This window comes from Salmo salar, chromosome 01, assembly GCF_965601325.2.
Source record: "Salmo salar chromosome 01, fSalSal1, whole genome shotgun sequence".
In the NCBI taxonomy this organism is placed as follows: Eukaryota; Metazoa; Chordata; class Actinopteri; order Salmoniformes; family Salmonidae; genus Salmo; species Salmo salar.
The window spans coordinates 60820107-60836735 of record NC_138291.1 but is presented as its reverse complement, the minus strand read 5'-3'; the positions used below and the strand labels follow the sequence as shown (position 1 = coordinate 60836735).

The following is a 16629-nucleotide window of genomic DNA, read 5'->3' as shown; positions in this document are numbered from 1 at the left end:
TATACAGTTGGCTGGAGACAGCATGAGCTTATACATGCAGGGTGATTAAGATAACATATTCTCTGAAATATGCTGTTCTCTCTTCTCCATTACAATTTTGAACAAACAATTTAAGTAAACTACCGTATACATGTTAGTAGTTACTGCTGGCACATACAATACACACAGTCAAATACTAGCTCAATGAACACAGAAGGCAAGTTAAACATTTTTGATTGGTAGTATTTAATTTTACTTTACCAAGAATTTATACATGATAAATGATAATTACACAATAATAACCATTTGGTACCAGGTACTATAGTTACTAACCTAATTGTGTTAAATTAAGTAAATACCAGAAAAAATACATTGATAATAAATACAAGGTAAATACAACGACCATATGTTTTTTATATATACAGTGAGGGAAAAAAGTATTTGATCCCCTGCTGATTTTGTACGTTTGCCCACTGATAAAGAAAGGATCAGCCTATAATTTTAATGGTAGGTTAATTTGAACAGTGAGAGACAGAATAACAACAAACAAATCCAGAAAAACGCATGTCAAAAATGTTATAAAATGATTTGCATTTTAATGAGGGAAATAAGTATTTGACCCCCTCTCAATCAGAAAGATTTCTGGCTCCCAGGTGTCTTTTATACAGGTAACGAGCTGAGATTAGGAGCACACTCTTAAAGGGAGTGCTCCTAACCGCAGCTTGTTACCTGTAAAAAAGACACCTGTCCACAGAAGCAATCAATCAATCAAATTCCAAACTCTCCACCATGGCCAAGACCAAAGAGCTCTCCAAGGATGTCAGGGACAAGATTGTAGACCTACACAAGGCTGGAATGGGCTACAAGACCATCGCCAAGCAGCTTGGTGAGAAGGTGATAACATTTGGTGAGATTATACGCAAATGGAAGAAACACAAAAGAACTGTCAATATCCCTCGGCCTGGGGCTCCATGCAAGATCTCACCTCGTGGGGTTACAATGATCATGAGAATGGTGAGGAATCGGCCCAGAACTACACGGGAGGATCTTGTCAATGATTTCAAGGCAGCTGGGACCATAGTCACCAAGAAAACAATTGGTAACACACTACGCCGTGAAGGACTGAAATCCTGCAGCGCCCGCAAGGTCCCCCTTCTCAAGAATACATATACATGCCCGTCTGAAGTTTGCCAATGAACATCTGAATGATTCAGAGGACAACTGGTGAAAGTGTTGTGGTCAAATGAGACCAAAATGGAGCTCTTTGGCATCAACTAAACTCGCCGTGTTTGGAGGAGGAGGAATGCTGCCTATGACCCCAAGAACACCATCTCCACCGTCAAACATGGAGGTGGAAACATTTATGCTTTGGGGGTGTTTTTCTGCTAAGGGGACAGGACAACTTCACCGCATCAAAGGGACGATGGACAGACCTTAATCCCATAGAAAATCTGTGGAGGGAGCTGAAGGTTCGAGTTGCCAAACGTCAGCCTCGAAACCTTAATGACTTGGAGAAGATCTGCAAAGAGGAGTGGGACAAAATCCCTCCTGAGATGTGTGCAAACCTGGTGGCCAACTACCGTAATTTCCGGACTATTGAGTGCACCTGAATATAAGCCGCACCCACTGAATTTTTTTAAATTTTTTATTTTGAACATAAATAAGCCGCACATGTCTATAAGCCGCAGGTGCCTACCGGTACATTGAAACAAATTAACTTTACACAGGCTTTAATGAAACACGGCTTGTAACAAAAATAAATAGGCTTTAACGAAACACGGCTTGTAACAAAAATAAATAAGCTTTAACGAAACACGGCTTGTAACAAAAAATAAAAAATTAGCAGTAAGCTTTAGTTGTCAAGCTTTAGAGTCAATTCCTCACGCTGTTGTTTCCAAAGTCTTATCATCAACTCATTAAGACCAAGCTCCCGTGCAGCAGCTCTATTTCCTTTTCCAACAGCCAGATCAATCACCTTCAACTTGAAAGCTGCCTCATATGCATTTCTCCATGTCTTTGCCATGATGAGGGTGACAAAATGACTACCGTAATCAGAATGATGGGAAGTTTGAGAGCGCTCGATTTAATCTAAACAGTAAACAAAAAAGTTGTTTGACCTTAACCCGTTCGGCAATTTCATTGGTCTAATGAAAACTTCATGCCGCCAAAAAACTGAGCACGTCACAGAATGTGTTTATTTTATTTTTTTAAATTGAAAGCGGGAAAAATCCATATATTAGCCGCGTCATTGTTTAAGCCGCGAGGTTCAAAGCGTGGTAAAAAGTTGCGGCTTATAGTCCGGAAATTACAGTACAAGAAAAGTCTGACCTCTGTGATTGCCAACAAGGGTTTTGCCACCAAGTATTAAGTCATGTTTTGCAGAGGGGTCAAATACTTATTTCCCTCATTAAAATGCAAATAATTTTATAACATTTTTGACATGTGCTTTTCTGGATTTTTTTGTTGTTATTCTGTCTCTCACTGTTCAAATAAACCTACCATTAAAATTATAGACTGATCATTTCTTTGTAAGTGGGCAAACGTACAAAATTAGCAGGGGATCAAATAGTTTTTTCCCCCCACTGTAAACTGCTACCACATTATTCCCTATAGAGAAGGCACTGAGAAATGCAGATACAAGCTTTATTGTGCACTTATTTCACAACTTCATCAAAGACTCACCAAAGCATGTCATTGCAGCTTCAGTCAAGTCTGGGATGTCCCTATCCTAAATCAAAGATAGAGTAGTGGAACAACAGGTTGAACTGAAGACAACATGCATTCCATTGATAATATAAGTAACTCTTTGGATAAATATATCCATCACAGGAGGTTGGTGGCACCTTAATTGTTGGGGGGGTTACTGCTTGCCATGCTGTAGCAGACAGAACAGTCTATGATTTGGGTGACTGGAGTCTTAGACAATTTTTGGTCCTTCCTCTGACACCGCCTAGTATATAGGTCCTGGATGGCAGGAAGCTTGGCCCCAGTGATGTACTGGGCCGTACACACTACCCTCTGTAGCGCCTTACGGTTGGATGCCAAGCAGTTGCCATACCAGGCGGTGATGCAACCGGTCAGGATGCTCTCAATGGTGCAGCTGTATAACTTTTTGAGGATCTGGGAACCCATGCCAAATCTTTTCAGTCTCCTGAGGGGGAAAGGCGTTGTCGTGCCTACTTCACGACTTTTGGTATGTTTGGACCTTCAATCAGTGTAGATGAAGGGGAGCAGGCATGTTAAAGATTGATTTTTACGCCTAGAGACAATTGAGACATGGATTATGTATGTGTGACATTCAGACGGTGAATGGGCAAGACAATATATTTAAGTGGTAGTAGGTGCCAGGCACGCCGGTTTGAGTGTGTCAAGAACTGCAACCCACCTGGATTTTTTACACTCAACAGTTTCCCGTGTGTATCAAGAATGGTCCACCACCCAAAGGACATCCAGCCAACTTGACACAACTGTGAGAAGCACTGGAGTCAACATGGGCCAGCATCCCTGTGGAATGCTTTTGACACCTTGTAGAGTCCATGTCCCAACGAATTGTGGCTGTTCTGAGGGCAAAAGTGGGTGCAACTCAATATTAGCAAGGCATTCCTAATGTTTTGAACAGTCGTGGCCAAAAGTTTTGAGAATGACACAAATATTAATTTTCACAAAGTTTGCTGCTTCAGTGTCTTTAGATATTTTTGTCAGATGTTATTATGGAATAGTGAAGTATAATTACAAGCATTTCATAAGTGTCAAAGGCTTTTATTGACAATTACATGAAGTTGATGCAAAGAGTCAATATTTGCAGTGTTGACCCTTCTTTTTCAAGACCTCTGCAATCCACCCTGGCATGATGTCAATTAACTTCTGGGCCACATCCTGGCTGATGGCAGCCCATTCTTGCATAATCAACACTTGGAGTTTGTCAGAATTTGTGGGTTTTTGTTTGTCCACCCGCCTCTTGAGGAGTGACCACAAGTTCTCAATGGGATTAAGGTCTGGGGAGTTTCCTGGCCATGGACCCCAAATATCGATGTTTTGTTCCCTAAGCCACTTAGTTATCACTTTTGCCTTATGGCAAGGTGCTCCATCATGCTGGAAAAGGCATTGTTCGTCACCAAACTGTTCCTGGATGGTTGGGAGGAGTTGCTCTCGGAGGATGTGTTGGTACCATTCTTTATTCATGGCTGTGTTCTTAGGCAAAATTGTGAGTGAGCCCACTCCCTTGGCTGAGAAGCAACCTCACACATGAATGGTCTCAGGATGCTTTACTGTTGGCATGACACAGGACTGATGGTAGCGCTCACCTTGTCTTCTCCGGACAAGCTTTTTTTCCGGATGGCCCAAACAATTGGAAAAGGGATTCGTCAGAGAAAATGACTTTACCCCAGTCCTCAGCAGTCCAATCCCTGTACCTTTTGCAGAATATCAGTCTGTCCCTGATGTTTTTCCTGGAGAGAAGTGGCTTCTTTGCTGCCCTTCATGACATCAGCCCATCCTCCAAAAGTCTTCACCTCACTGTGCGTGCAGATGCACTCACACCTGCCTGCTGCCATTCCTGAGCAAGCTCTGTACTGGTGATGCCCCAATCCCACAGCTGAATCAACTTTAGTAGATGGTCCTAGCGCTTGCTAGATTTTCTTGGGCGCCCTGAAGCCTTCTTCACAACAATTGAACCGCTCTCCTTGAAGTTCTTGGCGATCCGATAAATGGTTGATTTAGGGACAATCTTACTGGCAGCAATATCCTTGCGTGTGAAGCCCTTTTTGTGCAAAGCAATAATGACGACACGTGTTTCCTTGCAGGTAACCATGGCTGACAAAGGAAGAACAATGATTCCAAGCATCACCCTCCTTTTGAAGCTTCCAGTCTGTTATTCGAACTCAATCAGCATGACAGAGTGATCTCCAGCGTTGTCCTCGTCAACACTCACACCTGTGTTAACAAGAGAATTACTGACATGATGTCAGCTGGTCCTTTTGTGGCATGGCTGAAATGCAGTGGAAATGTTTTTGGGGGATTCAGTTCATTTGCATGGCAAAGAGGGACTTTGCAATTAATCTGATCACTCTTCATAACATTCCGGAGTATATGCAAATTGCCATCATACAAACTGAGGCAGCAGACTTTGTGAAAATGTATATTTGTGTCATTCTCAAAACATTTGGCCACGTCTGTACACCCAGTGTATATTCAGGCAACAGACATGTAAGATGAATCTCACACAGATAACATCACACAATTTTGCTTAAAGTGGCACTCCAGTCTCATTTTCACCTCATTTAATACCAGATTTACTTAACAAAAGGAACATCTCAATAGGTGGTCGAGGTGAGTCATGACATATCACAAGTGGTGAGGTGAGCCTTTCCACTTTTGTTCTCCTTTGTTCCTCTATTGTTCCTCAGGCAAGCAGGGAGGGTGATGACATCACGACTTCCCATCAGACCAACTCCTTGAATGCCCTATTCCTTGAAGTTTGTAATTGTGTCTAAAAAACACTATTTTTCGCAAAACTTTTTGGTTTTACCCTTGAGTGTGTGTACTTACTGTATTTATACTTGGGATATCACTTTTCAACAGGAACATTTTAAAAATCACTGGAGGATGTCTTTAAGCTTTGGCCACATGCACCTTTTCATTTGCTCATGCTAATGATGAGGGGTCAACTTAAGGGTTATCTTTGCACTGCCCTGAGCTAGACACTGTTCCCAAGTCAGTCGTACAGAACTTCAACTCCACTCTTAGTGCTTTTTGGACCCACAGTGCAGGGCCTTATATCCCTAGAACTCTTGAGCTGCCTGATGGGGGCCAAAACTCTTCGATTCAGTCGCTCCCCAACTCGTCATACCTCTCCACCTTCCCCCCGCTGATAAAGAGCATGCACTGGCGGTAACAGCTGACGATGCGTGACTGGCCAAGCTTGAAGGCCATGGACATGATGGCCATGCCCGTGATGATGAAGATGAAGGTGAGCATGAAGTACTTGGGGTGGTTGGGCACGATGTCACCGAAGCCAATGGTGGTGAGGGTGATGAAGCAAAAGTAGTAGGCGTCAAAGGTGTCGAACTCTGTCTCCCACAGGGGCAGGATGAGGCCTCCAAACAGGATGTAGGCAAACACCACCACCAGGATGAGGAGCAGCGGGACGTTTAGCTTGTCCATACTCTCCCCGATGCCTGTGAAGTCCCAGATGGCAAAGTCCTTGGGCAAGGGAGGCATGCTGTCCAGCTCATGGCAAGAAAGGCTCCTCACCAGTGGGCCCTGCCTGTTGAAGTTCTCCCGTGCAATGATGCAGTCAAAGATCTTTGTGTTGTTCAGCAACTGGTTGGACTTGCGCTTCACAGACTGCTGGCTGTGAAGGACCTGTCGGATGTCGATGGGCTCCCGGACCACCACCTTGTGGCTGAATGTGTAGGTTCCGTCCTGGAGGCCCCCCTGGCCCCCGTCCCCTGGCTTCTCTGTGTGATGGGAGGGGAACCAGCGGCCAAATTGACGCAATCTGCAGAAGAGAGTGTGCAGGTGGATGTAGGCCCTGGACAGGAGCATGGCCATGAGGTCTCCCACATCTGTGATGACCAGGAGCATGAGGGGGATACCCACCATGGCATACAGGATACAGACCACCTTACCATTCAGGGTCACCGGATAGATCTCTCCATAACCTGAGACAAGACGAGCAGCAAGGTATTCATTATTTCTCCCTCATATCCAAATATAATATTTTGTGACAACAACAATTTTGTGTCTAACTTCAAATTATATTGTAAAAATTATATGTACACTACCAACATACAACAAAGATGTGTAGAAGGTTGAAATAATACATTTTTTAAACGATGGTTTGTGATCTACAGTGCCTTGCAAAAGTATTGGCGTTTTCCTATTTTGTTGCATTACAACTTATAATTTAAATAGATTTTTATTTGGATTTCATGTAATGGACATGCACAAAATAGGTCAAATTGGTGAAGTGAATTGAAAAAAATAACTTGTTTAAAAGAAAAGTTAAAATAAAAAAAATGAAAAGTGGTGCGTGCGTATGTATTCACCCCTTTTGCTATGAAGCCTCTAAATAAGATCTGGTGCAACCAATTACAGTCAGAAGTCACATAACTAGTTAAATAAAGTCCACCTGTGTGCAATCTAAGTGTCACATGATCTGTCACATGATCTCAGTATATATACACTTGTTTTGAAAGGCCCCAGTGTCTGCAGCTCCACTAAGCAAGGGGCACCACCAAGCAAGCGACACTATGAAGACCAAGGAGCTCTCCAAACAGGTCAGCGACAAAGTTGTGGAGAAGTACAGATCATGGTTGGCTTATAAAAAAAATATCAGAAACTTTGAACATCCCACGGAGCACCATTAAATCCATTATTAAAAATGGAAAGAATATGGCAACACAACAAACCTGCCAAGAGAGGGCCGCCCACCAAAACTCACGGACCAGGCAAGGAGGGCATTAATCAGAGAGGCAACAAAGAGACCAAAGATAACCCTGAAGGAGCTGCAAAGCTCCACAGCGGAGATTGGAGTATCTGTCCATAGGACCACTTTAAGCCGTACACTCCACAGAGCTGGGCTTTACGGAAGAGTGGCCAGAAAAAAATAAGCAAACATGTTTGGTTTTTGCCAAAAGCCATGTGGGAGACTCCCCAAACATATGGAAGAAGGTACTCTGGTCAGATGAGACTAAAATGTAGCTTTTTGGCCATCAAGGAAAACGCTATGTCTGGTGCAAACCCAACACCTCTCATCACCCCGAGAACAACATCCCTACAGTGAAGAACGGTGGTGGCAGCATCATGCTGTGGGGATGTTTTTCATTGGCAGGGACTGGGAAACTGGTCAAAATTTAAGGAATGATGGATGGCGCTAAATACAGGGAAATCCTTGAGGGAAACCTGTTTCAGTCTTCCAGAGATTTGAGACTGGGACAGAGGTTCACCTTCCAGCCGGACAATGACCATAAGCATACTGCTAAAGCAACACTCAAGTGGTTTAAGGGGAAACATTTAAATGTCTTGAAATGACCTAGTCAAAGCCCAGACCTTAATCCAATTGAGAATCTGTGGTATGACTTAAAGATTGCTGTACACCAGCGGAAGCCATCCAACTTGAAGGAGCTGGAGCAGTTTTGCCTTGAAGAATGGGCAAAAATCCCAGTGGCTAGATGTGCCAAGCTTGTAGAGACATCCCCCAAGAGACTTGCAGCTGTAATTGCTGCAAAAGTTGGCTCTACAAAGTATTGACTTTGGGGGGGTTGAATAATTATGCACGCTCAAGTTCTTTTTTTGTCTTATTTCTTGTTTGCTTCACCCCAAAAAATATTTTGCATCTTCAAAGTGGTAGGCATGTTGTGTAAATTAAATGATGCACTCCCCCCCCAAAATCAATTTTAATTCCAGGTTGTAAGGCAACAAAATAGGAAAAATGCCAAGAGGGTGAATACTTTCGCAAGCCACTGTATTGCTGCCATCTGTTGGTCATATCTATAAGCTGCCTTTGCTGATTCTTCTCTCGGGGCATTCAGGGACATATGCTCATTGCGCAGGTATTGCTATTATTATTATTATTGCCTTATTATTCAGTTCTTTCAATTACAGTCAGTGCAACATTATGCTGAAAAATTACTATTAGTGGTTAAATGGGGGAATCTGCAGTCAAACAATAACAAAGTGGAAACACCGCCACTGTTTTGGTAAAAAGCTGAGGGATAAGGCTGAAGAAATGGAACCACTCTCAAATTCACAGACATATCTATGGAAGCGATGACTGGCCATCCATGATATACAAATATAGTTTTAACCATGCTTTGAGGCTATACAGTGTTTGTTTACAATTACATTATTTACAAGAAATGTAATAATACAAGCTTATATTTTTGGTTCTGGGGGGTACGACAGTTGAAGTAAGCTCAATAGGCATTTATTAGGGGTTCACAGCCTGTTGTTATTCTTAGATGTTTTTTTTCCCCTTGACATGGTCAAATAACTCAAGCATTGATTAGTAACTTTTTTCTAATTTGGCACACAGAAACTAGAGGCCATCAGTAACTTGTTCAAAAAGATGGCACTGCCGTTATGAGCAGTCTCACTTAAATCATCATATTGGACGCCACATTTGACATATCTCTTAACATAGTTCAAGGAAAGTAAAGGGATTAGTTATGAAATGGCTGAGTTATTGGTAAATCAGGAAATCTGATTTTTCATGTCCATTTAAATCCTTTGAAAAATCCACTTCACAACGGACTATCAACTTGAAACCTTTTAGGGTCATCAAATAATTACCATAATGAACCATGTTTTTGCACTGATATCTTAAAAAATAAGGAAACTATTAACAATTCACTTATTTGACTATGTGATGCTAATGCTTAAAATAATCATAACATTTTTTTGTCATGTACTCAAAGTCAGATTCACTACAAATGTTGATTTTGGGCTCATCACAATGGTCCCTAAAGAGATGGAGAAAATAACGTTGATGCATTCAAAGATGGCCACACTATACCAGTGCTAAAATATGCTTCTCATGAACCATAGGACCAAATTACACCAAATGTGGAATCTAGATCCGTGGTTCATATCTTAAAGATGCACTATGCAGAAATTGTTCCTCCATTTCCTGGTTGCTAAAATTGTAATTGTTTGCCTAATTTCAGTTAATGTGACAAAACAAGCAAATATAGTGTAGAGAATCATTGTACGATCTAAACTGCTGTGAAATATATTTTTCACAACAAAAAATATTGTATGTTCAGCTATGTGAAGCTGGTGTACAAAAACACATGTGAAAGACGCAGAAACAAAACTTAAGAATGGGAAGCATAGAAATAGTGCACATAGAACAGATCTACCGCTTATTAGACTTGAGTTCAATGAGAATGGCAGATCTATAACATAGATTTCAACGTGAATTTGGTCATATGGCAGCTATAACTTAGTTTAAGAAAAGCTAAGGGATTGGTCAAAAGATGGCTGAGAGTAATTGACAAATCCAAAATCAGATTTTACATGTAATTTTAAGCCACTGTAAATCCACTCCACAGTGGCCTGTCAACTTGCAATGTGTCATCGCTGTCATGGAATTTATATCTCAAAACACAAGGAAAATATTAACAACTCATTCTTTGCATATGTAATGCTAATGCTCAAAATTATCCTCATGAACCATATGTCAGATTCACTCCAGATTGTGTATTGAGACTCATGATTGAACATCAAGGAAGATGTTTGCTTTGATAAAATGCTTGCTTTAATATCCAACTGATATGTGGTCCTTTCTGTCATCCTGTGAACTCCGTTAATATATTCTATTAAATGAAAAGTAAACATTTGATGTAGCAATCACAGATTGCCCCTTTTAAAGTACTGTTCAAAAGCAGCTGTTGGCTGACTTTTATGAGAGACAAGAAAATGTATCTCTGACTTATTAAAAGATATGTACTGTCACTGAGGGGGGTGATGCTTATTAGCGTTACTCCCATAACATAGAATGGAAGGCATGCATGGATTACCATGCATTTTCTCTCACTTGAGAGTGTCCCTGGAGATGATGGTGACATGATGTAGCACTAAATTAATAACAGTGAAATCTCTCACTATAGACACACATCATTGCCTCATCGACACATGCACAATAACAATCTCATACAAGCTCAATAATTGACAATTTTGACTACTATGGGATAAAGATGGGAAATGGTTGATGGGATCCGTTGTGGCTTTTTAGTAGCGACATGAGGATACAATTGAAGTCGGAAGTTTACATACACCTTAGCCAAATACATTTAAACTCAGTTTTTCACAATTCCAGACATTTAATCCTAGTAAAAATGTCCTGTCTTAGGTCAGTTAATGTGAAATGTCAGAATAATAGTAGAGGGAATTATTTATTTCAGCTTTTAGTTCTTTCATCACATTCCCAGTGGCTCAGAAGTTTACATACACTCAATTAGTATTTGGTAGCATTGCCTTTAAATTGTTTAACTTGAGTCAAACATTTTGGGTAGCCTTCCACAAGGTTCCCACAATAAGTTGGGTGAATTTTGGCACATTCCTCCTGACAGAGCTATTTCTTTAGTTTTTCCCATGATGTCAAGCAAAGAGGCACTGAGTTTGAAAGTTTGCCTTGAAATACATCCACAGGTACACCTCCGATTGACTCAAATGATGTCAATTAGCCTATCAGAAGCTTCTAAAGCCATGATGGAATTTTCCAAGCTGTTTAAAGCCACAGTCAACTTAGTGTATGTAAACTTCTGACCCACTGGAATTGTGATACAGTGAATTATAAGTGAAATAATCTGCCTGTAAACAATTGTTGGAAAAATGACTTGTGTCATGCACAAAGTAGATGTCCTAACCAACTTGCCAAAACTATAGTTTGTTAACAAGACATTTGTGGAGTGGTTGACAAACGAGTTTTAATGACTCCAACCTAAGTGTATGTAAACTTCCAACTTCAACTGTATATTGTGGTGATCTTGGAGACTAAAACCTAGCAAACAATACTTGTCAATAAAGTGGAAAGACGTATGTCTTAGGACCACTAATCTCATTTGGTGATGGGAAATGCATCTTGCTCTTCGAGGGTATTTTTTCAGTAATTTGTGGCCTTCCTGTTTGCCAACCAAGCTATTATCCATTAGCCACAATAGCCATGGACCACAATAACTATCATATATCAGACCTTAACAGACTTTCTAATTTATTAATGTTAACAGACTTCCCAATGTATTAATGGCTCATTAGACAATCATCCTGTTGAATATTTTATTGCCTGCAAACTGTACAGTGTACACTAAAAGTTGCCAGATTCAGAACAATGCTAAACAAGATTGACATATTATTCATCAGCAGGTAGCCTATCGATTAAGAGCGTTGGTCCACTAACCGAAAGGTTGCTAGTTCGAATCTCCAAGTCGACTAGGTGAAAAATCTGTCGGTGCCCTTGAGCAAGGCACTTAACCCTAATTGCTCCTGTAAGTCGCTCTGGATAAGAGTGTCTACTAAATGATTAAAATGTCAAATCTGCAGTTGATGGGATGGCACATTAACAATCACGTCTAGGCACTTATGCTGTAGCTTACAATGGCTTTTGAGTGAAGTCAAGACTGGTGGTGAAGCCAAGTCAGTGATCTGTGATCTCCACTAGAAGAGAGCTGAAAGAGAAGGCTAACCAATATCTTATCTTATAACTTTAAATACTGGACATACACTACATTGTCCTCACACTCCCTCAATATAGTAGTAGTTGTCGTGTCTATGATCACATCTATCATTGACAGTTACGGTAAATTATTTGACTAACAAAATCAATAGGGGCCATTTGGAGGTCAAGGCCCCTGGGCACGTGCCCTGCATGCCTGGTCGGTATTCGGCCATGATTACTACAAGATTAGATAGCTAGCTAGACTAATTTACCCAATCTAAAAATTGTTAGCTGACATGGCTAATTTAGTGACTCAGTGACTGACATAACAAGAGAAAAACTGCTGATGCACAAACAAATTTCGACCTTGCACCTTGTGTATTCTACTATTCTAACTCTCAACAGTAAGTTGAGACCCTGACTGGTCCCCCCCAAAAACCAACTGTTTAAGTCGCTTATCCCGGCCTTGCTAAACACAATAGAAATGTTTGTTTCCTCTGGGAAATAATTGTTAGGGAGGGGGGTCATTTAGAATGTGGTAATGTCTATGTATGTGCTAGATACAAGTCAATGTCAACCATTTTTTTAACAATTCATTTGAAAAAGCGATATGAGTTGAATGAATATAAATTCATATTACAGTCCAAACTTTTTGGAAAATGTTTACAAATCAGTCGCCCTATAAATAATACTGATAACTTTGTCCATGAAATGATCTAACGTGCACAAATGTGTAACATTTATTATACTGTATTACCATGTAATGACAAACTATGTATCAGAAAGCTAATGTAGAAGTCAAGTTGGCTATGGTAGGAATTACAGAGAGACAAATCACCAAAATGTCACAGATTCAATCCCTGTTGGCCAAACATGTTGTTTCATGGTTGACTGCTGATGGATGGAGAGCAGGTCCTCAATTTTCTACAGCACTGCACATAGCCACTAAGACCAAAGTACATCAAGCCTCAGGCAAACAACATGAGCCAATGTGGTGGAAATCTCAGTGACCAAAGAGATGAGAGAGACAGTCCTATTTGTCTTAAGGTTAATCTTTTTAAAAGATTTACATTGATATTGTACTAACACATCATATATGGTGTTCGAAATCCATGTATATGTCTTTCAAGCATGCTCATTTATTTTTACAGGAAAGCCATTGTTGCTTAGAGGCTGTCAATCTGTGAGTGACAGTAGGCTTGTGCAGATTGTGCAGATTGAAAATGTGCCAGCCTGAATGGCATGATGCGCTGTTCCAAGTTGTCAAATGATATATTAAAAAAGTATATATCAGCCATTATCGGAATGACCCTTCAGTGCATGTCTGTGGTGCTGCGTGTGTGCCATTGCAACACGCCTGTGAGAGTGGGCCATTGCCCAAGGAGAGAGAGCAAGGGCGCAGCCAAGGATTTTGGGCCCCATGAAAAGATATCACATTGGGCCCCACCACCACAGGCCACACCAACCCTGCGCAATTGTTGTAACCACACACCTCCAGAACCCAATTGACCAATTCAAAGCTTTAAATAACTCTACCATTGCAGGCTTGCAAGTCTCTTGTAGTCCAATATATACTGTACGATATTTACTGACAGTGAGCTGTGAAAATATAACACTGTGTGTGTGTGCAGCATTCTGCATACAGTGGAATTCACTATTTGATGCAAGACTGATACCCTCTATAAGAAATGTGCTAAAGGCCATCTTTTACAGTCTAAATGTCATTTTAATGGGAAAATTCTCTTAACATTATTGAATAACTTAAAATAAATAACGTAAATATACATGAACCTCTTCAATTAAAATAAATTAACATTATCATCTATAGAATGATATAACAAACATAATTAGAAAATCAGAAGCAGATTTTTGAACTAAGCATACATACCAACTAGAAAATAAGCAGCTGTAAAAGTGGATATGGGAAATGGAAAACAAAATGGAAATGAAAAGGCCTGATGGTGGCGCTAGAGGAAAGGTCAAGTGGTCACCAAATCAATAGGTTTATTCCACTTGGGGTCTTGATTGTGTACAACACATTTTATGACAATCCAGCCATTACTTTGAGATATATATTTTTCTCAGTCTTGTTCTCAGCCTGTGGGCATCATGCGTGTAGTGATCCAATATCCATAACCATGCCATTTAACAGTTATCACTGGCCCTTGCTCAGTCTTACTCACCAAGAGCCCAGCGCCGAGCCTTCTTGCTAGCAAAGTCACTGATCAAGTCTTTGAAGTCCAGCTTTCTAGCTAACTGACTTTCAGTGGACAGCATGGCAAGACTGCAAAGCCTGTCCTGGGACATAGTGGACCTCAAATAGCTTATCAGTTTTAGCTTACTGAAAGCTCTTTTGCCACCAGCAAGTCACAGGCAGTTTGCAAAATATACATAAAGCTATGCACACTTCTCCAAAAATGCTTTGCAGCTGCATCTTACAAATTGCTTTCAGGAAACAAACAGGGGACAAGTTAGGGGGGAAAGTGGCAGCATATACAGTGTTCAGGTGTCTTACTTCATTATGAAACTCAGGTGTAAGATCTCGGGAGTACTTCATGATCAGTGGTTGGCACACAGAAGGGACTTTATCCTCACTAATCTGCCCAACTTTCAGGACAGCAGACATTTCTTCTACAAGAGCTGGGCTGAAACATCTCCATTTTGGAGCTGCCTTACTCAAGAAAGAGACTATGTTTTTATGTTGTTTAACTCAATGTTTTTGATTCTTTTTACATTGTTTGCAAACTGATATGTGACACGAAATAATGAAAAAATAATTTGCAAAACAGGCACACAAAAAAATTATAGACGGGTTGCAACTGCTGCAATGCAGGACTGTTTAAAATGTTGCTTTAAAAAGGCTTCTGAAGTTTGTAATTTGTACTTTTAAATTTTGTACTTGATATCCGCATATGAAAATTAATCAACCCCTACAAAAATGTCCATTAATTGTAACTATCCACATAATAATTTCCTGCAGTAGCAAATTCAAATCCTACACCTGCACACCAGTATTGTAGTATAGGCCTAAAGTGTTGTCTTTATTGGGAATATTTTGTGTTTGTTTTGCATGTCTTTTGAAATGTAACTTATGTTTGTGCATTAGATGACTTACCCACGGTTGTGAATACAGTACAGCAGAAGAACAAGGATGCTTCATATGTCCATCGCTCTGGACGTTGAAGCCATATGGACTTAAACCCCCTGTTGATTTCTTTCTCTAGTTCTTTCACCAAATCTTGTTCTTGAGTAGAATTGCTGGACGAATTAACTGCAAGTAAAATGCTATTATTTGAATAAAAGTAGCCTACAGTTAAAAAACAAAACAAATTTACACCACATTTTCACCCCATCAATAAAGACTTTACAACTCACACGTATTACAAAAACAAAATATATACTGGTGTTATCAACATAGATCTAGCTTTCTGGTATTTCACCTTACCTGGATAATTCTGAATTGTGCGCACCAGTTCACCCAGAAACTCACGATATTCCCCTTCTGTTTTGTACACACGCCCTCCCTCTATGTACCAGAATAGCACCGCTCCCAAGGCTGCATATCCAACGAGTGAAAGTATGAGAAAAACGTGAGGAAACAGCTTCCATAGATTCCACTTTTTTGACTTCTCTATCGAACTTTGTGCCTTTCCCTCTGCCAACGACATCTTCCAGTCTCTGAAGAGCTATTGTATCGCAATTCCAAATTATCTCTCCACGGTAAGGCTGTCAAGACGGTCCGATGGCAAGAAGCGCAGGACCTGGCCAATCCTCTGCATTAAGCAAACCCTGACTCAAAGTCCCCCAGGAGACAAGGGCTATTGACTCCAACAAATTATCCCTCCATTTGTAGTCTAACCATCCACAGACACGGCAGAAATATGTTGTCTCTTGGAAGGCATCCAACAATTAAGATGCATCTTAATGCATCTTCATCTCAGGATGAAACTCCACAAAAGAGGACACTTATTCGTTTGGTACTTGATTTCACATTAAAGCCTCCTAAACGGGATAATGCAATTGCCATTTTAATCAGTTAACACAATTTGATCTTGCCCCCTTGCCTTTTTGTACATTGAGCAACAGGTGTTGATCTGTATTTAGCTAGCCCATATGCCAGTGTGGTTTCAGAGGAACAACTCCAGGCTTCTCAAATACCAGGCAGTAAAAGAGACAATACAATGCACAGGGACAAAACGACCTTAAAAACATCTTACAACCATTACAACTAACTTCTGCTGCCATAAATCACAATGAAAATCATTGAGTGAATCATGACCATTGCCTACTGAAAATAGGCCTACTGTTTTACTGGCCTACTCTTTTACTGTTTTGTGATATTTATCGTACAAAGAGCCTGCTGTGAGGCAAGAAAGATGCATCTCTTTAAATGTTAGAATTTTGCTTTAAATGTATTTCCCGTTTAATCCAACGAATCACGTTAAAAGGAGCACAATGTCAGACGGTCCATTTAAAGTATTTTCAGACTG

General features: G+C 40.5%; 1 protein-coding gene across 1 annotated transcript; it reads right to left on the bottom strand.

Annotated features, from left to right (window-relative positions):
* Window positions 1-5273: 5273 nt before the first annotated feature.
* LOC106608681 (potassium channel subfamily K member 18) lies at window positions 5274-14446 on the bottom strand. Its single transcript, XM_082963918.1, has 2 exons — window positions 14323-14446; window positions 5274-6641 (listed from the first exon to the last, which is right to left on the bottom strand). The coding sequence occupies exons 1-2, from the start codon at window positions 14444-14446 to the stop codon at window positions 5803-5805; spliced, it is 963 nt and encodes a 320-aa protein (XP_082820044.1). The 3' UTR covers window positions 5274-5802.
* Window positions 14447-16629: the final 2183 nt, after the last annotated feature.